At 34.7% G+C, this 26,250-nt stretch overlaps 1 protein-coding gene across 5 annotated transcripts in view; it reads left to right on the top strand.

Moving 5' to 3' along the window:
* The window catches only part of XRCC4 (X-ray repair cross complementing 4), a 307,462-nt gene that overhangs the window by 114,755 nt on the left and 166,457 nt on the right, over positions 1-26,250 (top strand). For all 5 annotated transcript variants that reach the window (XM_019836335.2, XM_011284386.3, XM_011284381.4 and 2 more), the window contains exon 7: positions 22,489-22,633. In XM_019836335.2, coding sequence (XP_019691894.1) covers positions 22,489-22,633 — 145 coding nt within the window. The remainder of the gene's footprint in view (positions 1-22,488; positions 22,634-26,250) is intronic.

Genomic DNA, 26,250 nt, shown 5'->3' on the forward strand with positions numbered 1-26,250 from the left:
TCAGATGTTGTCTCTGTCTTTTAGGATTTCCCTCTCTAGTTGGGGAAAGAAACATCAAAACAATTGATTACAATGCAAAATAACAAGTATAGGGTCATGGGAGGTACTCAGTATATGATTAAGTGAATGAGTGATTAATGAATGAATGTTTCCGATGCTGTGTAGAAAGTCTGAGAAGGTAAAGAAAAAGGAATGTCAGTTGTTGATGTTTCAACTGTATATTGAAGAGTAGTAGAGCTAAAGAGTAAGCAGATTGAGAAGGCAGCCCAGAACATTCCAAGTGGAGAAAAAATATCATATGCAAAGGTATGAAGGTGTTTTTTTTTTTTAAAAAGTATGAAAGAATAGGACATATTGAAGGAAGAGACACAAGTTGTATGTGACTGGCTAAGAGTGCGGATGGCATGGAAGAATGGGGAGAGATAAGCTGGATTTCTAGAATATAATACACTGACATTTTAGAAAGGTAACTGATTTGAGTGTGGAAGACTAACCAGAAAAACAAGAAGGTGGAGATGAATTAAAAGGGCTTTGAATTAAAATGAGAGAAAATAATGTCCTCTGAGATGGAGGGGGAGACACGGAGAGCTATTTGGAGACAGGATTGACAGAACTTGATGATTTATTGCAGAAGGATGAGAACATTCTGACTTTTACATTTCTACCTTAAACTAGTAGGTTGATGGTAAGGCTAGTGATCAAAATGAATGATTTAAATTTTTAAAATTTAAAATTTTCAGATATTGAATTTGTGCTTTAGGAATCTCAGATTAAAAAAAAAAAATGTCCCAGAAATAGTTGGAGTTGTGTGTCCAGAGCAAGGGAAGCACACAAGGGCAGTCTTCATATTCTGTAGATGACAGCCGAAGCTGGGAAAAGTGGGCAGAATCACCCGGGAGAGCCAGCTGCATGAGATCCTGGGAGTTCTGAACCTTGTCCTCTACAAGCACTGTCAAGAAGAGCAAAAGTGGGGCACCTGGGTGGCTCAGTTGGCTAAGCAGCTGACTTTGGCTCAGGTTATGATCTCACGGTCCATGAGTTCGAGCCCCGTGTTGGGCTCTGTGCTGACAGCTCAGAGCCTGGAGCCTACTTTGGATTCTGTGTCTCCCTGTCTCTCTGCCCCTCCCCTGCTTGTTCTCTCTGTCTTTCTCTCTCTTTCTGTCTCTCTCTCTCTCTCTCTCTCTCAAACATAAATAAACATTAAAAAAAGAAGAAGGGCAAAGATTAGTTTTGAGGTGTTTCTTAGAATGCAAAATAAGTAATACAGGTGAATGAAAACCAGTCTTTATATATAATTGGCATCTAATGAATAGCCCACAAGACTTTCAAAGAGTGATTCATTCACTGTGTTAAATATTCAGTAAAACAAAATAAATAAGAAAATTAAGTTGTAAGACTTTTAAGTTAGTACATTTGGTAAATCATTTCACTCATTTAGTTTAAAATCCAAGAAGCACAACATAATTTTATACTAGTTTCTTTTGTAATGAATGTAATGGATAGGTGAATTAATTTTGTTAAATTGAATAATACGTTTCCAATCCCAGTTCACTGATACTATTTTCTTCTCACGTCAGAAGAAAAATCTCTTTCAAAAGTGCCTTATACTCTAAGGTAAGAATGTTTTCAACCGAGACCCACAGTAAGAATATATTGCATATTTCAGCCAAGTATACACATTTATATGTGTATATAAAGCTGACACATTTCATTTCATGAGACACTACTCACACTGTTACATCTCTTGAATTCTAATGTTCTCTAAGATATTTTGGTTTTTAAAATCTGGTTACCATCTTAATTTATAACTTATTAATGGGCCCTGACCTGCTCCAGACAGTATTTGACCTCCTTAATCTCTTTTCAGTGTTTTGCTTTATTAATGCCTATTCTCTCACCTTCAAGGAGTCTCATCTGTGAAATTGTAAATGTATTCAATTCTCCTTTATCCTAAAATAAAAAAAAAAACTTTTCTCTCTTGTTCTACTCATTTTTAAAATTATTATTGAATCTAACCTTCATTTACCTTCAAATTTCTAATATATAATCAACACTTGCTACTTCAGCCTTCCTGTCACCTTGGTCCTTTTCCCTGCACTCACTTAGCAATCTCATCCAAAATCACTTCCCTCGATAATAGCAAATCACTTATATAACAGTTAATGTGCCAGGCTAAGTACTTTACAAATATTAACATATTCAACATACAACAGCATAAAGTAGGTACTATTATTATCCACGTTGAGATTCAGTAGCTTGCTCAAGGTTACACAGATAATAAGCAGGGAAACTGGGCTTCAAATCCAGGTGTCATATATAACTCTCTCTTAGACAAATTTATGTAACACCACCGTACTGTTTGTGTTTTTCAACCAAGATATATTTACACCCCCCTCCTCCTGATGTATCATTTCCGTTTAAAATCAAACTTATCATCCTTAAAGACTGACATGTAATATTGGAATAATAATGTAGAAGTAGTAGTGATTGGTAAGTGGTCTGGCTATGTGCTTGTCTTACTTCATGGGATAAGAATGATGTCTTAAGGGATGTGGTGGCATTTCACAATGATGAGGAGGTTGGTTGAATGTCCAGCAAAAATGAAAATGTATTTATGGATATATTGGTTTGCTAGGGTTGCCATAATAAAAAAAAAAAAAATACCATAGCCTGGGTGGCTTAAATGACAGAAATCTATTTTCTCACAATTCTTGAGGCTGGAAATCCAAGATCAAGGTGTTGGCAGGTATAGTTTTTCATGAGGCCTCTCTCTCCATCTGCAGATGGTTGTGCTTTTTGCTGTGTCCTCTCGTGGCTTTTTATTTGTGTGTGAGCATTTCTGGTGTCTCTTCTTCTTATACGTATACCAATCTTATCAGAACAGAGTCCACTCATATAACCTGACTTAACCTTAATTACCTCTTAAAGACTATATTTGTAAATATAGTCATATTCTGAGATACATTGGGGGTTAGGGCTTTAATACATGAATCTTGGGGAGACACAGTTCAGTTTTGAACAAGGAGTTTCTTTTTTTTTTTTCTTTTTTTTTTTTCAACATTTATTTTTGGGACAGAGAGAGACAGAGCATGAACGGGGGAGGGGCAGAGAGAGAGGGAGACACAGAATCGGAAACAGGCTCCAGGCTCTGAGCCATCAGCCCAGAGCCTGACGCGGGGCTCGAACTCACGGACCGCGAGATCGTGACCTGGCTGAAGTCGGATGCTTAACCGACTGCGCCACCCAGGCGCCCCAGAACAAGGAGTTTCTTAACCATGAAAAAGGCAGTCAGTTGCACACAATTACCCTGGAAAGGACTATGGGTCAATTTAATGAAAATGAGAGCTAGCAGAAAGATATCAACAGAGCATTGATCCTGAATACTGACATCAGCAGGATAAAGGAGGCAATAGATGAGGAAATTGGAAGCACATTTGAATGATGTGTAGGAAGGAAGGGCAAGAAAGAATAATGTGCTAGATTTGATGACCTACCCAGCCTCCTTATATATAAGCCAAAAGTTGATGTTCAGGGCTCTGAATAGCTTATTTCTTTGCTGTGTACCTGTTGCTGAGAAAGACTTGAATTAATGGAGAGTGGAATAAGCAATAGTGGGGATGTGGCAGATGAAGGCAGGCTCTTAGAGCATATCTTTTTGAGATAATGTTTTTAGAATTGAAGGGGCATGACTAATTTAAACATGTAATGTTTCTACAATTCTAAGAGCTGTACTATTTTATAATGGTGAGTGTAGTGAATATAACTCTCCTCATTATGTACTCAAAGTATTAGTGATTTCTTCCTTATTATGGATCACATTTTCCTATTCTACATGTCCAATAATTTTTTTATTATAATTTATGTTGTTGAGAGTCTGGAATCTGTGGTCTTCTTTTAACGAATGTTGAGTTTTGCCCTGGCAGGTAGTTAATTTACTGGCAAATAAACTTGATCTTTTTTTCCAAGCTTAATTGGGGTGGCTCTAGACTTTTTAGGGATGTCTCCTGAATACTTAGCATTTTCAGTGTGGTATTTTACTGTACCAGTCAGATGCTCTGCATCTCATAGTATATGCCACATTTGGGATTTTTTTTTTTTTTTTTTGAGAGAAAGAGAGCACATGTGGCAGAGGAGGAGGAAGAATCTTCAGCAGTCTCCATGCTGGGTGTGGAGCCCAATGCAGCGCTCTTTGTCATGACTGTGAGATCACGACCTGAGCCAAAATCAAGCGTTGGACACTGAACCAACTGAGCCACCCAGGCACCCCTTTAACATTTGGAATTTTTATTCAGGTGACAGCTCTGGTTATTTTCTACTGGGCCTTACAGTCTTGCTCAGTGCATGTGCAGTTTATTATTCATCTAACAATTTGAGATGTCTCCTTTTGGGGCCCATTTTTGTTTACAGTTATCTGTTGTCCAGTGTTTTGCACTGCAGGTCCCAACTATTTCAGTAGTACCAAATTCTAATTTCTGCCTCAACACAATTGAGTGAAATCATTGTATTCTACTAGGGCTCCATCTACCTCCCTGTACTGAGGTCCAGAAAATGCCACCAGTCAGAAACACAGAGTGATCCTGAACTCACCTCTTGTATTTCCCTTCTTTCTGCATTCATAGTCCTATACTGACTGTTGTCCACTGTTGAAAACCAATAAATTCTTGTTGAGAAGATGAAAACATCTTTAACATGAGTTTTGATAAAATTAAATTCAGCTTTCTAGAGGTTGCTTTCTGCTGAGGTCAGTTTTACATATTCATACTAACAGTGCTGTTTTGAAGAAGTTAAACATTGCTATATATTAGCAACATATCAAAGATAAGTCACATCAGCTTGAAACATTAATGTAAAATACTTTATAAAAGCCCCATCCTGAGAAGGAGCAGCATGTTAAAATCACTTGGGTTGGGAAAAGTGTTCTGAGAATGGTTCTAACATTAAAGAAAGTTTGTTTTCTTAGCTTTTGATGTCCTCGGGTAACAAAATCAACATTCTTCTGTATTTAATGAAAATAGGTTTTGAAATAGCAACAGGTGTTTTGGTAATAAAAAACTATTCATGGCTTAAATCATTAGGGTCCCTTATTTTCTTTATTATAATTACTGAAAGAAGAGATTTTGAAATTAATCTGTTGCCATATAGACTTGAAGAAGGAAGTCTAGGAAGTGGCCTTATTAATTTTTAGACTTATCCTGGTTAGTGTAACAATTTAGAGTTAGTAGATTTTAAAATAATTTATTGTCTAAAAACAAAGCAGAAACATGTGGTTACTAGAAACCTAGGAATATAATTTTATTGGCGTCATAGAAGTAACACAATACATGTAAGGTAAATGAGGAAAAGTTAGTGACAAATTATTTTGTGAATAATTGTGTAAGATTTTTTTCATGACTGTAAACATGTGAGTTTATTTAAATTTTCAGTTTTAAAATGTTCATTTGATATCTGCATTAAGGAAGAATAATTGTTTATCTAGAAAATGAATATAGATGAAGTAAATAATTGTTTGAAAGATATTTTAAGATATATCATTTGATCAGAGAAGAAAAAATACAAATTAATTTTAGATAACAGTTTGGTTAAAATTTCCTTCTTTTCACCCTCTCTTTCCCTCTCTCTCTCCCCTCTTTATCCTCTCTCTCTCTCTCTCTCTTCCTACCTGTTTTCTTTTTCTATTTAAAAACAAATTTAGATCTAATATTATTGTATATTATTGTGATCTAAAGAAGAAAATTTGAGGCTAAGTCTCCCAAAGTAGTGACATAGTTCTTAGCTATCTGGATAACTCAGAGATTTGAGTTACTTTTGTGAGAGATGGCATTTGTTTATCTGGATACTTGTGTCTATACCCTCATTTTCTATAGCTTTAGAGTCATGGTAGTAAGATGTATTCATACCATCCTCTTGCCCACCTTGATCGTTTATGATTGAATTGCTTACTGCTTAGTTGTACTCTTTCTGCTTTCCCTCAATTTAGGATTCAAGCCAGTTGTTGGCATGTCATGATGGGCTTGATATCTAAGCTACTGTTAGCCAAGGTCTAGCTCTTGGGAAGGTCTTAAACCTTGCATGATTATATTTAGTGTTATTGTTACATACGTCTTGGCAACATACAATGTTTTACAAAATTTTTAATTGCCACCTAACCCTGTTAAAAAAGGTACCACATGTTCAAGGGCAGTGATTTTTTTTAATCTATGTATTTTCCATTTAATTGTTGTTTCTGTATTATTATACCTTTATGAGTAGAGCTTGTGTCTATTAATTTTGTAAAGGGCAGTTTTATAAAATTTTATAAAGAGGAGGTATCTAAATTATTACAGTTGGCATCAAAGATGATATCCAAAAGAATGTGGGTATTCTTTTTTGTTTCTATTGACTCAGTCCCTGAATCACAAAGTTAGGCAAAAATTTTGTGCTGATTCCACTCTAAGAAAATAACATCAGCTTTACTCAGAATGATTTATGAACTCATTAAATTTACCTTTTTCCTCTGCAATTCAAATTGGTCAAATAAATCCAGTGGCAATTATGGAGACAGTGAGTTTAAAACATGTTACATAGGCATCCACAACAATCCTGTGACCTCCAAGAAGTGTGTTATTTGTCTGCTGAATACTGATTCTTGAAGATCCCTGTTTTTTCTCCTCATGTTTCTGTATTTTCTCAATCAAGTTATTTATCCTAGTTTCTTCCCAGTTATTTTTTACCCCTATTTTTGGTCTTAGTTAGCAATAGTACTTCTCACTTTTATTTAGAACACTTATAGTTTTTTACTTTCTGATTTATTTATAGACATGTATGTGTATAGGTATAGATCTATTTGTCTATGTGAACACACTTACAGACATTTTTTTCTGCTTCTGTATTTTCCCAGCTGTGTTATGATAACTTCTCCTGTGTAACTGTGTTTTTTGGCTAAGATATCTGGTAACCATTATTTACAAATAATATACTCCTTTGTACAAGGTCAGAATATTCTCCATAAGAGCATTTTAAATGACAACTCTAATTTAATGTATTAGGCTTTGAATTCAGTGTTTGCTTTATAATGTGAATATTAATGGCTTCTTTTTTTTTTAGAAGTTATGTTTATGGATAAACAAATCAAACTTATTTTTGTTTAAGTTTGTATTTAATTACAAAAGTTTTGCCATCTTTTAGATTTTATTTTATTTATAAAATCTTCAGTACTTTTCTTGCTATTTTCATTTAAAAATATTTTGAATACCAGCAGTATTGTAGGCAATATGATGGACCTTTTTTCCTAAATTTCAGTTAATTATGGAATAATTATAAATACCAAAATGCAGAGATACATGTAGCACCTACTTCGTTGGAAAGACTTTTCTTATATTGGTAGCCTTATCTTTTTTCCCATTTTATACAAAATTATAATGTCTAAAAATTCTAGCTCTTTATAGTAACAGTTTGTCCTTTTTAACTTATGACGAAGCATTATGGTAAATGTATAGGTGAAAAAACTTATAAATTTCAGGGAGAGTAAGATGATAATTCTGTGAGGCCTACTATGCTGTGATATCCCCACTTCCCATTTCATGATTAAAATACCTTAATTGAAATTGGGGCACCTGGGTGGCTCAGTTGAGCCTCAGTTGAGCATCTGACTTTGGCTCAGGTCATGATCTTGTGGTTCACAAGTTTGAGCCCTGCATTGGGCTCTGTGCTTACAGCTCAGAGCCTGGAGCCTGCTTCAGATTCTGTGCCTCCCGTTCCTTATGTCCCTCCCCGACCTCCCTCTCTCTTTCTCTCTCTCTCTCTGTCTCTTTCTCTAAAAAATAAACATTAAAAAAATTAAAATACTTTAAAAATTGAAATTTGGACTTATTAGTCATTCATTTATGAATTATAGTGCAGTAGCCTTTTATATATATGTTATATATTAATGTAAAATTATATATTTATTAATATATATTTAATTCAACCTTCCTTAACTGTATTTTCTAGGCAAATATAATTTTACCAGGAGTTAAAAACTTTTATTTTTAAATAGTTCTGCCACTTGCCTACTATTCCACTTAACAAATGTGTGTCCACCAGTAATGAAAGGAATCAAGCCTGACAAGAGTTAATACCAGTAGGAAAAACTTATAAACAAGTGTGAGTAACTTTAAGGTGTGAGGCTGTTGACAAAGAAATGGTAAGCACTACTTAGGTAGCCAAGCAAGTAAGGTGATATCTTCATCCATGAAAGAAAACAATGAAAAATTAATTGGGAACCATAGAGAAATCTGCCTAGGGAAGCATTAGAGGAACTGATAACATCTTCCACAGAAGATTAAAATGAGGGCATCTTTTGGGATGAGCACTGGGTGTTGTATGGAAACTAATTTGCAATAAATTTTCATATATTGAAAAAATAAATAAAATAAAATAAAATAAAATAAAATAAAATAAAATAAAATAAAATAAAATAAAATAAAATAATGACTTTAAACCAGGAGAGCTAGCAAGTCAAATGTTTCCATATTGATGATGTGTTTAGGTTATTGAAGGCCTTGAGTAATTTTTTTTTCAAAATACAATGTCTCTACAAAACTGCACACCATGGTAGTTATGAAATATTTATGGACAAATATACAGAATTATACACACTACATATGACTGTATTTAATGGAACTTAAGGAATCTTTAAGGGTAGCTTTGATTAATTGTGATTGTTTGCCACGTGCACTGACTGTACAATAAGATTCAACCCCACTGTGTATATGGCTACCTAGGAGACACAAAACAGTTTTTCCAGACTTCATTTTTCTAAGTCTGTGACCTTCCCACTCTATACTACAGTGATAAGAGTAGTAAAAGATACTATGGGAACCCAGAGGAGGGACATTTAACCGAGACGTCTGAGGCTTCCTAACATAGTATCTTTTCTGAGATAATAAGGATGGGTGAGAGCCAGTTGAACGATAGATGGAAAACACTATATCTTAAGAAAATTGTATGTGCAAAATCCAAGGAGGGAGTGAGTGAGTGAGTGAGTGAGAGAGAGAGAGAGAAAGAGAGAGAGAATGATTGATAGATGCATCAGGCAAAATTCAGTAAGACTGTAAAAGTTAGTTGAACCAAGAGAAGAAAGAGATATTAAGTGCATTAGAGAGTTTTACCTTTGCTTTCAAGGCATTGAAAAAGGACAAGACTTGATTAGATTTGCAGTTTTAGAAAAATTCCCCTCAATGTTTTCTAGGGAATGAATTGTAACCATTTGGCTATTTATAAGATATAACAATAATCTAGGGAAAGGATTGTGGAATACTCCGGATGCAGAGAATTATTGGACAACTTTAAGAACCTTTTACAAGGTGCTGATAGGATGTGCAAGATGAAGTTTTGGAAGGCATCAAGTAGGATTCCCAGTTTGGTTTTTGGCAAGTTATGGGATAGTGGCATTTTACAGGCTTTGCCAACAGTGATTGCTAAACAAGATTCATAAATAGATCTAATGGAAACTGTATATTCATAATAAACTGTAATAAATTCCCACTGTTACTTTTGTCAAATCAATGCTTAAAATTATTTTGATGTTGTTTGTCTAATTTTGAGTATTAAGGCAAAAGGATATACAATAATTTGTTTTAGAATAAAAACATTACAGAGTTTTTATTGGAAAATAAAAAATCTACAAACAAAAATTCCTTAAGTTGCCCATTAAAAACAAAAGTTTAGGGTGCCTGGGTGGCTCAGTTGGCTAAGTGTCCAACTTGAGCTCAGGTCATGATCTTGCAGTCCATGAGTTCAAGCCCTCTGTCTGGCTCTGTGCTGACAGCTCAGAGCCGGGAGCCTGCCTTAGATTGTGTGTCTCCCTCTTTCTCTCTGCCCCTTTCCCACTCACACTGTGTCTCTCTGTCTCTCAAAATTAAATAACATGTTTAAAACAATTAAAAACAAATAAAAACAAAAGTTTAATGTAAAGAAAAGCATGTGGATGTTTGGAAATAAAGTTTCTGAAGAAAAACTTTCTTGTTTGCGCAAGACATGTAACCCAATATGCACCTTAAAGTGCCTAAAAATGGCCTTAGAGTACATTTAGTTTTTCTTATCAAATTCAGATAATATAAGATAATAAGTTTTAAAAAGCATGATGAATTATAGAATCAGGGCTTTGCTTTGCCTTTTTTTCCTCTTTTTGTATAGTTGACACACAATGTTACATTAGTTTCAGGTGTACAACACAGTGATTTGACAAGTTCATACCTTATGCTGTGTTCACCACAAGTGCAGCTACTATCTGCCCTATTACATCGCTATTATAATATCATTGTGTTCCTTATGCTGTGCTTTTTATTCTTGTGACTTAACAGATACATCATTTGCAAATATCTTCTTCCATTCTGTAGGTTGTCTTTTTGTTTTATTGATAGTTTCTTTTCAAATGCAAAAGCTTTTTTTTATTTTTTAATTTAATCCAAATAGTCCATTTTTGCTTATGTTTCCCTTGCCTTAGAAGAAGTATCCAGAAAAATGTTGCTGTGGCCAGTGGCAGAGAAATTACTGCCTACATTCTCCTTTAGGATTTTTGTGGTTTCAGATCTCACATCTAGGTCTTTAATCTAATGTAAGCTTATTTTTATGTATAGTGTTAAAAGTTGTCCAGTTTCATTCTTTTACATGTAGCTCTCCTGTTCTCCCAGAACCATGTATTTTAGGGCATTTTTTATACCACAGGTAACTGTTTGGTCTTACTTCTCCAAACCTAGTTTTACATATTAAAACAAAAACCTTTACAGAATTACTTATAGCCATTTTGTCAGTGATTAACTGTAAGGTTTAGGATCCTTCTGAAGTATTTTATTAACTCAGTATAAACATTATCTTAGTTATTTGACTATTTAGCAGATAATTTTTTTTTTAATCCTTAGTAAAAGTATTGCTTTAATCACATTTGGTTTGAAGGCTAGTTGGGACATGTATAGCATTGCAGATCTTTTTGAAAATCTTTGCACAGTTTTCAAGGGAAGCCTCTGAAATTTAGCCTCATATTTGCCTCTTTACAGAACCACTATGAGATCGCTAAATTATATCACAAAGGCATTAATCTTATTACGCAGGGGTTTAAAGAAGTGCACATAAAATAGACTACTTTTTCTTAATGTATCAAAATTATTCTAAAATTTTCAAAGTTTAAACAGATACTGGCAAAATAAAGTGGAAAAGTACATCATGTCATGTAACCTCAGTCAAGTCCTCCCTGCTAAAAAAGAAAAGGTCTGTGACTTAAAAGTCACAAAGAAAGTGTCTGTCACCTAAAAGAGAAGGTCTTCAGGTGACATAAGATGATTCTTATCTACCTAGTTTACCATATAATTATGCAGCTCTTCACTTTTGCCACATTTTATTTTTTATTTTGACAGAAAGAAAGTACGCGTGCAAGCGGGAGAGGGGGAGAGAGAGAGAGAGAGAGAGAGAGAGAGAGCGAGCCACCCAAGGGCCCCAACTTTTGCCACTTTAATCCTATTCTGATTTTGACTTGCTAGTTAAACTAGTGATCTTGTCCTCCTTCTAACCAAGTTACCCAGAGTCTGCTAATACATTATTTAAAACAGGGGCACCTGGCTTGCTCAGTTGGTTAAGCATGCAACTCATGCTTTCAGCTCAGGTCATGATCTTATGGTTCATGAGATAGAGCCCTACATAGGGCTGTGCACTGGCTGCATGCAGCCTGCTTGGGATTCTCTCATACTCTCTGCCCCTTCCCTGCTCTTGCTTTCTCTCTGTCTGAAAATAAAATAAAAAATAAAAAATAAAAAAAAAAAACATTTTAAAAAATACATTATTTAAAACGAAACTGAAAGATTTCATATATCATTTCTTTAAAACGGGTTTATGTTTCATTTTGTATCCAAAGTTTTCATTCATATTACCTCAGTGAAATCCTAAGCTCTGTAAAAAATCTAGGTTTTATTAAAAGTTGACCAAAATTTTAAAAAATGAAAATTTTAAAAACCTTTCAATCTCTATGAATAAAATGTTAAAAATTGCCTTACATTGACAGCAAACCATACCTGTCTCATGTACAACAATGAAAGCTTTATGTTCAGTCCAAACATTTCATGACACAGGTCACAGGCAGAGGCCACTTTACAAAGCTGTTGAAAGCTTAAAAATTGTAGTTTTGTTTTCAGAAAACTCATTAACCATTAGAACTGCTTTCCAGTGTTTGTTATTTTTAACTACCAAATGATATAAATTGAAAGCTAATGTTGCTGTTTCATAAACTGCTTTTCCTCACTGATATTTTCCTTTTCTTTCTTTTTTTTTTTTAATTTTGTTAACATTTATTTATTTTTGAGACAGAGAGACAGAGCATGAACAGGGGAGGGTCAGAGAGAGAGAGGGAGACACAGAATCTGAAACAGGCTCCTGGCTCTGAGCTGTCAGCACAGAGCCCGACACGGGGCTTGAACTCACGAACCGCGAGATCATGACCTGAGCCAAACTCGGACACTTAACTGACTGAGCCACCGAGGCGCCCCAATATTTTCCTTTTCTTAATGTTAACTAGACTAGCCGCAGCTCACATAGCTAAACAGTAGTATAGTATTTTACGTGGATACAAAATAATTTTTAAGAAGTTATTTGTTTACTTTGTTAGTGTTTAAGCATTTATATCAGTTAATCAACGAATATTCATTGAGGGATTACTGTGTGTTTAGAACCCAGCTAGTCTGTCTTATAACAACAGTGAATAAGATAAACACAACCCCTGCCTTCATAGAGCTTACAAATATTAGATAAATGTTTATAGCATGATGAAATCTAAGAGTGTTGTGGCACCATACAAAGGACTGTCCAAAAGATGATGGTATAACTTCAGTTAAGAAATGCTGTTTGAGTTGACCCTTACAGATGCTTAAAACTTAATTTTTATTTAAAAAAAATTTTTAACGTTTTCTTTTTTAATATGAAATTTATTGTAAGATTGGTTTCCATGCAACACCCAGTGTTCATCCCAACAGGTGCCCTCTTCAATACCCATCACCCACTCTCCCCTCTTTCCCACCCCCCCCCCCATCAACCCTCAGTTTGTTCTCAGTTTTTAAGAGTCTCTTATGGTTTGGCTCCCTCCCTCTCTCTTTTTTTTTCTTTCTTCCCCTCCCCCATGGTCTTTTGTTAAGTTTCTCACCATCCACATAATAATGAAAACATATGGTATCTGTCTTTCTCTGTATGACTTATTTCACTTAGCATAACACTCTCCGGTTCCATCCACGTTGCTACAAAAGCCATATTTCATTCTTTCTCGTTGCCACATAGTATTCGATTGTGTATATAAACCACAATTTCTTTATCCATTCATCAGTTGATGGACAGTTAGGCTCTTTCCATAATTTGGCTATTGTTGAGAGTGCTGCTGTAAACATTGGGGTACAAGTGCTCCTATGCATCAGTACTCCTGTATCCCTTGGGTAAATTTCTAGCAGTGCTATTGCTGGGTCATAGGGTAGATCTATTTTTAATTTTTTGAAGAACCTCCACACTGTTTTCCAGAGTGGCTGCACCAGTTTGCATTCCCACCAGCAGTGCAAGAGGGTTCCCATTTCTCCGCATCCTCTGCAGCATCTATAGTCTCCTGATTTGTTCATTTTAGTCACTCTGACTGGAGTGACGTGGTATCTGAGTTTGGTTTTGATTTATATTTCCCTGATAAAGAGCGACATTGAGCATCTTTTCACGCCCCTGTTGGCCATCTGCATGTCTTCTTTAGAGAAGTGTCTATTCGTGTTTTCTGCCCATTTCTTCACTGGATTATTTGTTTTTTTGGGTGTGGAGTTTGGTGAGTTCTGTATAGATTTTGGATACTAGCCCTTTGTGCAATATGTCATTTGCAAATATCTTTTCCCATTCCGTTGGTTGCCTTTTAGTTTTGTTGATTGTTTCCTTTGCAGTGCAGAAGCTTTTTATCTTCATGAGGTCCCAATAGTTTATTTTTGCTTTTAATTCCCTTGCCTTTGGAGATGTGTCAAGTAAGAAATTGCTGCGGCTGAGGTCAGAGAGGTGTTTTCCAGTTTTCTCCTCTAGGGTTTTGATGGTTTCCTGTCTCACATTCAGGTCCTTTATCCATTTTGAGTTTATTTTTGTGAATGGTGTAAGAAAGTGGTCTAGTTTCCTTCTTCTGAATGTTGCTGTCCAGTTCTCCCAGCACCATTTGTTGAAGAGACTGTCTTTCTTCCATTGGATATTCTTTCCTGCTTTGTCAAACATTAGTTGGCCATACTTTTGTGGGTCCAATTCTGGAGTCTCTATTCTATTCCATTGGTGTATGTGTCTGTTTTTGTGCCAATACCATGCTGTCTTGATGATTACAGCTTTGTAGTAGAGGCTAAAGTCTGGGATTGTGATGCCTTCTGCTTTGGTTTTCTCCTTCAATATTACTTTGGCTATTTGGGGTCTTTTGTGGTTCCACACAAATTTTAGGATTGCTTGTTTTAGCTTCAAGAAGAAGGCTGGTGCAATTTTGATTGGGATTGCATTGAAGGTGTAGATTGCTTTGGGTAGTATTGACATTTTAACAATATTTATTCCTCCAATCCATGAGCACGGAATGTGTTTCCATTTGTTTATATTTTCAATTTCCTTCATAAGCTTTCTATAGTTTTCAGCATACCAATCTTTTACATCTTTGGTTAGGTTTATTCCTAGGTATTTTATGATTCTTGGTGCAATTGTGAATGGGATTAGTTTCTTTATTTGTCTTTCTGTTGCTTCATTATTAGTATATAAGAATGCAACTGATTTCTGTACATTAATTTTGTATCCTGCAATTTTGCTGAATTCATGTATCAGTTCTGGCAGACTTTTGGTGGAGTCTATCGGGTTTTCCATGTATAATATGATATCTGCAAAAAGTGAAAGCTTGACTTCATCTTTGCCAATTTTGATGCCTTTGATTTCCTTTTGTTGTCTGATTGCTGATGCTAGCACTTCCAACACTATGTTAAACAACAGCAGTGAGAGTGGACATCCCTGTCATGTTCCTGATCTCAGGGGGAAAGCTCTCAGTTTTTCCCCATTGAGGATGATATTAGCTGTGGGCTTTTCATAAATGGCTTTTATAATGTTTAAGTATGTTCCTTCTGTCCCGACTTTCTTGAGGGTTTTTATTAAGAAAGGATGCTGAATTTTGTCAAATGCTTTTTCTGCATCGATTGACAGGATCATATGGTTCTTTTTTTCTTTTATTAATGTGATGTATCACATTGATTGATTTGCGAATGTTGAACCAACCCTGCAGCCCAGGAATGAATCCCACTTGATCATGGTGAATAATTCTTTTTATATGCTGTTGAATTCGATTTGCTAGTATCTTTTTGAGAATTTTTACATCCATATTCATCAGGGATATTGGCCTGTAGTTCTCTTTTTCTGCTGGGTCTCTGGTTTAGGAATCAAATAATGCTGGCTTCATAGAATGAGTCTGGAAGTTTTCCTTCCCTTTCTATTTTTTGGAAAAGCTTGAGAAGGATAGGTATTGTCTCTGCTTTAAATTAACATTTATTTATTTTTGGGGGAGAGAGGGTGAGAGAGCCAGCTCAAGTGGGGGAAGGGCAGAGAAAGAGGGAGGCCCAGAATCAGAAGCAGGCTCCAGGCTCTGACCTGTCAGCACAGAGACTGATGTGGGGCTCAAACCCATGAACCGGGAGGTCATGACCTTAGGTGAAGTTGGACTCAACCAGCTGAGCCACCCAGGCACCCCAAAACTTAATTTTAAAACCTAATCTTTTCTTGTCAGTTTACTCAAAGTGAGCTAGCCTTTTAAATTTTCTCTTTTGGGAAGTCTACCTCAGAGCCATCTGGTACTGATGATTATGCTTTCAAAAGAAATATTCATATAAGAAGAAAAGTAATGTGAGAAATCAAGTTATAATTAGTGCTTAATAATGAAAAGAAAAATCTTCACAGATTAATTTGGAAAAAATAGTAAAAGGTTGGAAAGATGCACCTTAGAACTTTTAAAGTAGTTCCTTTATAATTGCTTATGTGAATTATGGTTTTCTTGCAAATAGTAGTGTTCTTCCTCTCTACCTAACTGTAATCTTTTTGAATACCTGGTAGTGGTATCTTCTGGATAGTCCTTGACACATAGAAAACACTTAATAAATATGTGTTGAATAAAGTAAAGGAATGACTGAATCTTTACGATTTAAAGAAATGAGTTCATTCAGTTTTTTAAACAATCGCATTGTTTTGTAGGTGCAGAACAATACTTAATATATTCAAATTATCATTTTTTTTTTTTTTTTTGCTGTGAATACTTCTGGAGTCTGTACTTTATCTTTAGTAGCCCACCCTGCCTCTGACATTGAGAGTATTGGATTTCCAAAGATGACCTCTTCCATTACCCCAATGTCAGTAGGTATTTGTCATTAAGTCTCACTTCCAGCTGTGCCGGCTAAAAGAGGAGGCTGGTTTTTGGAAAAGTATTTATATGTGGACACACACACAGACACACACACACTCTTTTAAGTGTTTAGTGTGATGTTAATTATCAGTTTACTTGGTGATTATTGATTAGTAAGTTAAACCATTGACCTTTTGTGTAAGGTGGTCATCATTTATTCAGATTAGATTGTGAAAACTGGGTAGCAACTGATTACAGATTTGAAAAAGGACTCTTTGATGAATGGTGAGGGAAAATAATGTTTGCTTCTTTGGTCAGATTAGAAATTTACTACCTCAAGATAGGCCACTTTAAGATACTGGTCATTGAAGAATGGTGTGACCTACCTTATCTCAGCTTCTTTTTTACTTATCTTTATACCTGTCAGTAAGAGAAACTACAGAAACATGAAGTAGCCCAAGTCACTGGTTGGTTGTTTTCCCTAGTGAAAGAAATAGTGTTTTTTGAAGTTTCAGATTTATATAGGGTAGTATCTTAAGGTTTGGATTTTGGGGTTTCCTCTCAATATTTTATGTGTTTTGAAATAAAACAAAATGACTTATTGAATGTAAACACAATAAATATTTGTGAAATGAGTAAATGAATAAAATAGTGAAAGCAGCCACAGCAGACTGGCTACCGTATATTTATAACAGATAATAGTTCTATGACAATTGGGTAATTTTGAATTTGGAAAACCATAAATTCATCTTACTTTGGTTTTTTTTCTTTTATGTCTCTCTTAAGCTATGGATGATAGCCTAAAAGTTCCTCAGAGTCATCTAAATTAATCTCAACTTGATCTTTTATAAGGACATACAAATTTTGTTTAAAATATTTAAATACTGGTATTTATAAACTAAAAATTTATAAAAATTTATAAAACATTTTATCTCATTTAATCATGTCAGAAATCATGTTTAAAATATGCTTCTCATCTTAGGAATTTAAATTCTGTAATATGGTCAAAGTAAATGGCAGAAGTAGAGACCCAGACCCAGATCTTCTGATTCTACTTTTCCCTACACCTCATCTAGAGGGCCGTAAATGAGTAAGTTTTGATTTAAAAATAAAATATACAGGGTTCAAGTCTTCACATTTCTCATTATAACAGTATTTTTTTTTTTTTTACTTCTTAAAATTTACATCCAAATTAGCATACAGTGAAACAATGATTTCAGGATCATTATAACACTAGTGGGTAATACATTAGGGATATAGCAAAGTGTAAGGCATGGCCGTTGGCTGGAGGGTGTTCATGATCTAACTGGAGAAACAAGAGGTATCCACAAAAAGAGTTAACAGTATATGACAGTGTGTGTGTAGTGAAGTGTGTGTGAAACTTACAGAGAAAGGAGAGATTGCTGTGGATTGGAGCTACTAGCGTGACCGAAGTGGCTGAATTGGGCTGTGTTGGAAGAGAGTACACAGTTGAGCGGGTAGTTTACCAGGTAAATTTATGAGATTTATGCAGATGGCTGGCAGTTTAGCCAACAGTGTCCTTTCGTCTGGACATTGAGACATGGAGAGTACCCAGGGAAGCCAACACTGCCTCTCATGTCTGAACTACTCCTGCCAAACTCCTGCAGTTCTTCTGTCAGACGAGAAGAAGTGTGGCTTTCTCTGGAGCCACCTTTCACAATAACAAGGCTTGTGTAAAGATTCTCCATTTTCTGGATTCAGTGAACCTAATGGGAACTTGAAATTCATCCCACAGCTCTGCCCATCAGTGTTTCAGCTGTAGTAAGTTCATTGGCAATAGTTTTTTTTTTCTTTTCTTTTCTTTTATTTTCTCTTTGAAACAAAATCCTGGAAATGGTGAAAAGACAAATTGTCATGATAGAGGCTGATGATAATAGTAGAAGCTGAGAATTCTGGAGGTGAAATCTCAGGGGAAAAAAAACATTCAACATTAAATTCATACTTCTCTGCCTAGATTTGAAAGGTAGCAAATTTATTTAGCATATTTATTTAGGATCTCCTTTTTCCCTCCCCTCCTTCCTTGCTGTCCTTACTTATCTAGTCATTTTCTGCATCTTTCATGGACACTACTCCAACCAGACCACATTTCTTCTCGTTATCTTTGAACAGTTGCCATTTTTGTCCATCTCTCTTCAAGTTATTTTTCATATGTAAAATAAGTGTATACAATCTGGTAAAGTTAGTAAGAATTGATTTTTTCCTTAAAAATGGGATGCAGTACTTGAAAGTGAAAACTTCAGTTGTTGCCCTTAAAAATATGTAAGGTTATGAATAATACAGACTTGGAAGTCCCATATTTGACTTCATTTGTGTGTGTGTGTGTGTGTGTGTGTGTGTGTGTATACACCAGGGGCGCCTTGGGTGGCTCAGTCAGTTAAGCATCCGACTTCTGCTCAGATTATGATATTGTAGTCTCTGAGTTCAAGCCCCGCATCAGGCTCTGTGCCAGCTCAGAGCCTGGAGCCTGCTTCAGATTGTGTCTCCCTCTGTCTCTGCCCCTCCCCCACTTGCACTCTGTCTCTCTCTCTCTCTCTTCTTAAAAAATAAATAAACATTAAAAAAAATTTAACACTTAGGTACCAGGTGTGGAACTTGTGCCTCTTCTTTCTGGTTTCTGGCATTGATGGAGAGGAAAGAATAGAATGGAACATTTTCCCTTTCATTAAAGACTATGTAAATATTACCAGAACTTTATTTTATTTTACTATTTTTTATTTTATTTATTTCTTATTTATTTTTTTATATGTGAGAGAGACAGAGAGACAGAGCACAAGCAGGGGAGAGGCAGAGAGATGGAGACAGAATCTGAAGCAGGCTCCAGGCTCTGAGCAGTCAGCACAGGGCCCGACGCGAGGCTTGAACCCATCAACCGTGAAATCATGACCTGAGCCAAAGTCGGACACTTAACCGACCGAGCCACCCAGGTGCCCCAACCAAAACTTTATTTTAAAGGAATATATGAATTAAGAAAATCTATTATAATAGTTTTCTATTACATGTGTAGAATAAACTGAAGGAAAACTGTTTCCCATAGTAAAAAAACAAAACCAAAAAAGATATATTCCATTTAAATAGTAATTAACTTACATGCTAGCCCTTTTCCTTCATGACCACATTATAGATAGGCTACCCTGTAATTTTCAAGAAAAAGGAATAAAAATGGTGCGGTGAACTGACCAGAAACACTTGGTTATACACAACTTTTAGGTTCTTTGTGGTAAATAATGAAAGATATTAAGAAGATTGAAGTGTGAGGATAGTAGTAAATTATCAGATTAAGTTCCCCCCAACACACATACAATTCTCAATATTTACTAACAAGTAAGCACAAAATAATTTATGAACCGGTTATATAAACTTGAAGAAATTCCAGCTATCTGTCTTTTTAGGGGTCTCAGTCACACTCTCATATAAGAAGATTACTTTTGGCAAATACAGTGATTCCTGAGGCAAGAGTGATGATTCTTTCTGGTATCAGGTGGCCACAATTGTCCAGAGTTCACAAGTGGACCCAGAACCACTTAAAAATTTAGCAGAGAGTATCATCTCCAAGATTAAACAGACCTCAGTGGATTATACTCTCTTCATAAAGTACTGAAGAGTACCTCTAAAATATTTTAGTCAATTTGTGTATCTGGAATACATTTAATTTCACTCATGAGAGCCTATATGCAATATTCCTCTTGCTTGTTTTCGTGCCTTGTGTTCACCAAGTGATACACATTTTTGTCATTCAGTATATTAATTAATAAACTATTATTCATTTATATACAAATAACAAAAGTGCCTCTAGTAGCTACCTCAAGTGTATGGGCTTTGAATCCCAACAATCTGCTCCTGAGCTGTGCATCTTTCAGTAGATGCTAGCAGCACCAGGGTTTTAGCTCACCCTAACAACCCACATTTAATACGCATTGTATTTTAAAGTAAATCCTAAAGCTTATAACATAGTGTAACCATATTGCATGTAAAACATCCTCTTTGGTACCAATGTGTTAAGTCATTATTGGCAGTTTTGATTTGAATATCAGAACTTCTTGGTAATTTTTTTTAAAATTTTACCTTAACATTTTAATTTAAACAAATTTAATATTATTACCTTCTGGATGTCCAACATGTCATTAAATGCAATTTTTTTTTTCATTTTTCAAGTCTATCAACAATTGAAATAACTCTGACACTCTTACTAGATTTGTTCATAGACAAGTCTGTACTTTGTTTATTGCTTATGTGACTTGAGTAATTCCTAGGTGAGAGCAAACTGGGAAAGAAATCAGGAAACCAGGTATCTTCCATAGTCCTCTCATAGCCTAATAAATTAAGGAAGTTATTCAGCTTGTGTTCAGAGAAACTCCCTTTGTCGTCTACTCTTCTCTAACTCATTTTTAGGGATTAGGAAAATAAAGTATAAGAAACCTAGTGGAAATTCTGTGCCGTAATAACTTACACAGCTTCAGATTGTTATTCAGTTAATATTTATCAAGGAATATTTTATCCATTAGGGAGGAATATGTTTTAGTTGTTATGTGATAAAATATCAACTCAAAGGCTGTGTGAGGTCAAGTTACTTAAGCTCTCTAAAGCTGTGGTTTCTTTATAAGTAAGATGAAGGTAACAGTATTAAGTTCTAGCGAAGTGTCTACTGATATGTTCTGAAAAATAGTAGGCATTTTAAGAAAACAGAAAAAAACAAAACACTTTCAAGAGAGTGGTCAACAACATTCAAGTTATTTCAGGCCACCCAGAGAAGCATGGGGTACACCAAGTGAGAACTCAAAATACAGACTTTTCTTCTAGAATGTGATACATGTGTGCCTGATAAACCACTCATTCTGCAGAATTGTGCACTGAAAATGAGCTTATGGGGGAAATTAATTTTAGGCATACCACTCAAAATCTATGCAGCTTTACATTGTTGTTGTTAGTTCTTTGGTTACAAACCTAATGAAAATATTAACTCCACTAACTCTCTGCCAACATTTTCACCTAACATCACAGTCAACTAACCATTTGCATCACATTTCCCCTCAAATCAAGGAGATGGCAGTTACTGAGTGTATTTGATTCCAGTACTTTTCATCAAAATTGAACATCTGATTCAAGCTACAGGGAGGAAACATGTTCACAGCTTCTTTCTTGAACAGAAAGCTTAACTGTTGTAAAGTGTAGGGTTCTTGAATCCACTAAACTAGCCCCTATGTATACTAAAGGAATTGACCTGTACAGGATTTTTAGCCGCTCATTTGCACTTTTTTAGGACTTTACACATTGTTAAGACTTTCTCTTTAATTGGGGTGAAAACTTGCTTCTGATCACTATAAAATGTCAACATACTAGAAAAAAATCCTATGAAGCAGCAAGATACCCAAAGTCTAAATTATGTTGATATTGTTCATTATTTACCAATGGCAAAGGGGCTCTTTTATATAAATATGTATTAGAATGGAGTATACTATATTAGATGAAAGAATTCTGAACTTCCCTAAAGCTCTTTGGAACTAAGTTGTTTATAGAGAATAAGGAATATAAATCAAACATGTTTCTTTTCTTGCTTCTGTTTCAGGTGTATAAGTACTTTTAGGGGTAGTTTAATGGGTTAGCTTCAGTAGAGACATTTGTTTGAGTTTTCTTACATTTCTCTTGTGCTTATTCCCCACGGTTGGCTGAAGAGTCTGAAATTATCTCTGGATCACTAGCAAAAGTCTCCATTCCTGTTCATAATTACTGTTTACTATCAATTTGATTTATCCTATTCCTATAGCAGTGTTTTCCCCCCAGACGCCTTTTAGAAGTGCCTCTAAGGCACTTCTATCTAATTCTAGCACTGAGAGATCAAACTGCCTATCATGCATTTGGGAAGGTTGTTGTGCAAGATAGGCAGAGACCGTTTTGATCAAGTTATTCCATGTATACAGTAAACTTTATGTTTTATATTAAAGTATTACAATCTAGCTGGTTCGCTTTACCAAATCTTCATGAATTAAAACAAAAAAAGGAGTTGTGCCATATTTTAATTGTGCCACTTCATATCAGTGCTAAAGCAGCAAGTTCTTACAAATTATATGCATAATTTCATTGGGTCACATTTTCATATCATTTTATTTTAGCTACTTCTAGAGATGATTCCATCATTTCAAGTCCTGATGTCACTGATATTGCACCAAGTAGAAAGAGGAGGCAGCGGATGCAAAAAAATCTTGGAACAGAACCTAAAATGGCTTCTCAGGTGACTCAGCCTCAAGAAAAGGAAAAGTAAGTAATTTTATTTATTTATTTATTTATTTATTTATTTATTTATTTATTGCCACATGATGAGATATTATTTTTAAAATCTAATACCTGATCTCAAGAATTTTATTTACTTAAAACTCTGAATTTACTCAAGGTTGTTTTTAAACAACAAAAATTGTGATTTTGGAAATTCTAAAATGTTCAAATCAATGTCTTTTCTCTGGTATTTGGTTAATTCTTATTAATATTGAAAGCAGAAGTACTGAAAATATAATCAAAATGTTTTTTCTTGTGGTGTTTATAGATTAATTAGAAATGGCATGTGGACACTAAAAATATTAGAATCCAGCTTGTGTTAAGTAGTGTTTCAATCTGATTTACTGCTTTAAGCAGACTCATATAGCATTTGAATTAGCTACCTGATTTGGTTATGCTTGGAATTTTTTCAAGTGAAATGTCTCTTCCTAGTCATCTCTATCTCTCTATTAAAATTTTGATTACATGCTTTAATTTTACAGATTTTCACTCTTTCATTCAGATACCCTCTTTTGATATGCATCCCAATTTAGTTGTAGTGAATTGACGAGTTGGGATAATTAACATTTTATTTCAGCAAAATAGCATTTATAAAGAATAATTATCAGTTGAATCCTAAATGAATGTACCAATCATTTGTGTATCTATCTCTATCTCTATCTCTATCTCTATCTCTATCTCTATCTCTATCTCTATCTATCTCTATGCCCTGAGAGTTTATTTCTTTTTCCCTAAACTTTTTATTAATTTAGCAAATAGTTAATGAACAATAGCCATATGACAAATGATATTACAGATCAGTGGTTTCACAGTGTGGAATGATGACCCCCTAGGACAGTCCCCAAGGTCATCTCTTCTTCAGTTCCATACCTGTGTGAAGCCAGTCTCTTCATATATTTCACTTAGAATAACATGTCACATCTGATTAAATGTGGAAGCTTATGAGAATCCAACTCTTTTCATTCAAGCCAGCCATGAAACAGATTTACAAAGTATAAACATAGCCCTCACAAGATTTTTTGTTGAAATATAATGATCTTTCATAAAGAATATCATATTCATGTTGACATTTACTAGGTTTATTTTTTTTTAATGAATTAATAAAGATTTAAAAATGTCCCGGGTTTTTAATTTTGAATATGATAAATATAATACATATAAACAAAAGCTCTTGAGATTCTCAAGAACTTTCAAAAGTGAAAAAGTTGTTTTTTTTTTTTTTTACACTTTTAAAAGTATAAAAGTTTTTGTTCCTGAGAGCAAAACGTTTTAGAATTTTGTTGTAGACATTGAGGATGCCAAGACAGACACAGTCCAAGCCTTCAGGAAACTGACAGCCTGACAGAAGGGAGTTTTTGAGTTTATGGTATAAAAGTAAGCATTGTACAGTTAAGAGTGAAATTGTTTTGTTTGTCTATTTATCATTGGGTTTTTATTCTCTCCACCATTGGCCTGATTTACTGGTATTGAAAATGCATTAGGTCTTTATACCCTTATGTCTCCAGACAATACATACAAAAACCCAGTGTACATTAAACTCTTACTGGTTTGTACTCAGCTTCTGAATTTATTCATTAGCTCATAAACCTCTAGCTTCATAGAATTCAAAGGTATTGTATTATCTCTTTTATTTATTATTATTATTATTATTATTATTATTATTATTATTATTATTTTGAGAGAGAGAGAGAGAGAGCATGGGCCGGGGAGGGGGCAGAAGGAGAGGGAGAGAGAATCTTAAGCAGGCTCCACAGTCAATGTGGAGCCCAATGTGGGACTTGATTTCACAACTGTGAGATCACCACCTAAGCTGAAATCAAAGAGTCAGACGCTTAAGCAACTGAGCCACCCATGTATTATCTCTTTTAAATAACAAACCAAAAATATTTCCAATTTGCAAATATTAGAGTAGCCAGACTATTCCTATAGATCATTATAGGAAAAAATAAAATTACAAGCAGTTTGAAGTATTCAAGCTCTGTACTTCATTCAGTCACTCTGTAGGCAAATGAGCAATGAGTATCAGTTGTGTGCTAGACAGAAACTAGATGTTGGGGATTCAGGAGAGTAGAAAACAGACAGCCTCTGTCTTCATGGAACTGTTGGTTCAGTTGTTTTGTCTGATGAAGATTTCAGGGTCTGGGGGAAGAATGAAATGTACTGGTTTTATGTTAGAGAGCTCTACCTTAGTTCTTTTCATTCTGCGTGTGAAGCATATACAAGGTTTTGAGGTTACTAACATTTTCTGATTACCTGATATTGCTTGAATAGGTTTCCAGTACACATGGTACAGAGATGAAAGAAGTTTAGATCTGAATCAAGACTAAATATGTTATTTAGGATTTTTAATAAAGGCAGTGTGTTTGCTTCTACCAATTATATGCAATTCATGTTTTCCTTTTCTATATTTTGATAATCATGTTAGTACTTATTTTGTATATTTTCACTATTTTAAAAGTTGATATAAAACCATATCAGCTTCTTTGAATTGTCTGCTAATTTTATTACTTTGGACCTTAAGGCTCAACTGGTCCTAAGAAGAAATGGAAAACATATGTTAGATGTCAGGAAGAATTTTAAAGATTGAAGAAAATTTAGTGTAACACTTATCAATCATGTGTTGAATGGTTGATACCCTGCTCTACAATTCCTCTTGCTCTGCCCAAGTAAAACAGAGAGGAAAAAGTATATATTTTGTTATTTAATTTTATTTTTTTATACATTTGGGTTTTTCTTCCATTTTGAATACAGAAGACAAATTTTATGGCTCTTAAAGTTTCAAGTGCTCGTTCTTTCCCATTTTTTTAATCAAAAACAGTAGAAAGCTTCAATGAAACAAAACAAAACAAAAAGCAAGCTATTAACTGTAAAGAAAACTTAAAATAACTCATTCTCAAATAGTGATGATTAACCCTTATTTTATGTTTTTAAATTAAAACTACTACCTAAGTTAAAATTACCACTTCATAATGCTGTCTTATTCACTCATAAGGAGCTAGGTTATTATACATTTTAACCATGAACACAACTTAAATATGATACACAAGTAACATATTCTGACTTTCTAATATTGCCATGCTAGTGAAATGGGATTAGAGACCCCATTCATTAGTTCTAAACATACCTCTCTAACACAGATCAAACGTAGATCTCAGGTTTCACATAAAATGCCCTAAAACCACTCCCACTTAGGATATAACTTAAAAATTTTGAGTATAATTCTAAAGATTCCAATCTAGAACCTTAAGGCTGGTGTTATCCCCTCACTCTGTCCTTGCAGTCACAAGATTAATTGTGTATATTCCTGTTTCTCAATAGATTATAAGCCCCTTCAGACAGTGAACCAAGCATGGGCTTTGCAACAAAATATTGGTTGTGCTGCTCTGGAAAAATAATTATATAAGTCTATGTCTGAGTTGTTTTCATCTGTAAGAAGGGTAAATTAATATCTACCTTGTAGGGTTTGTGTAAGATGTAAATGAGAGGTCACATATAAAAAATTTATCACAATTCTTATATATTTTGTATCTCTCTCTTCTCTCATACCTTGCCACTGTACCAATGACAATATCACAATAAATGCTTAAATAAATTTAAAAGTT

The sequence above is a fragment of the Felis catus genome, chromosome A1, assembly GCF_018350175.1.
Source record: "Felis catus isolate Fca126 chromosome A1, F.catus_Fca126_mat1.0, whole genome shotgun sequence".
Taxonomy (NCBI): Eukaryota; Metazoa; Chordata; class Mammalia; order Carnivora; family Felidae; genus Felis; species Felis catus.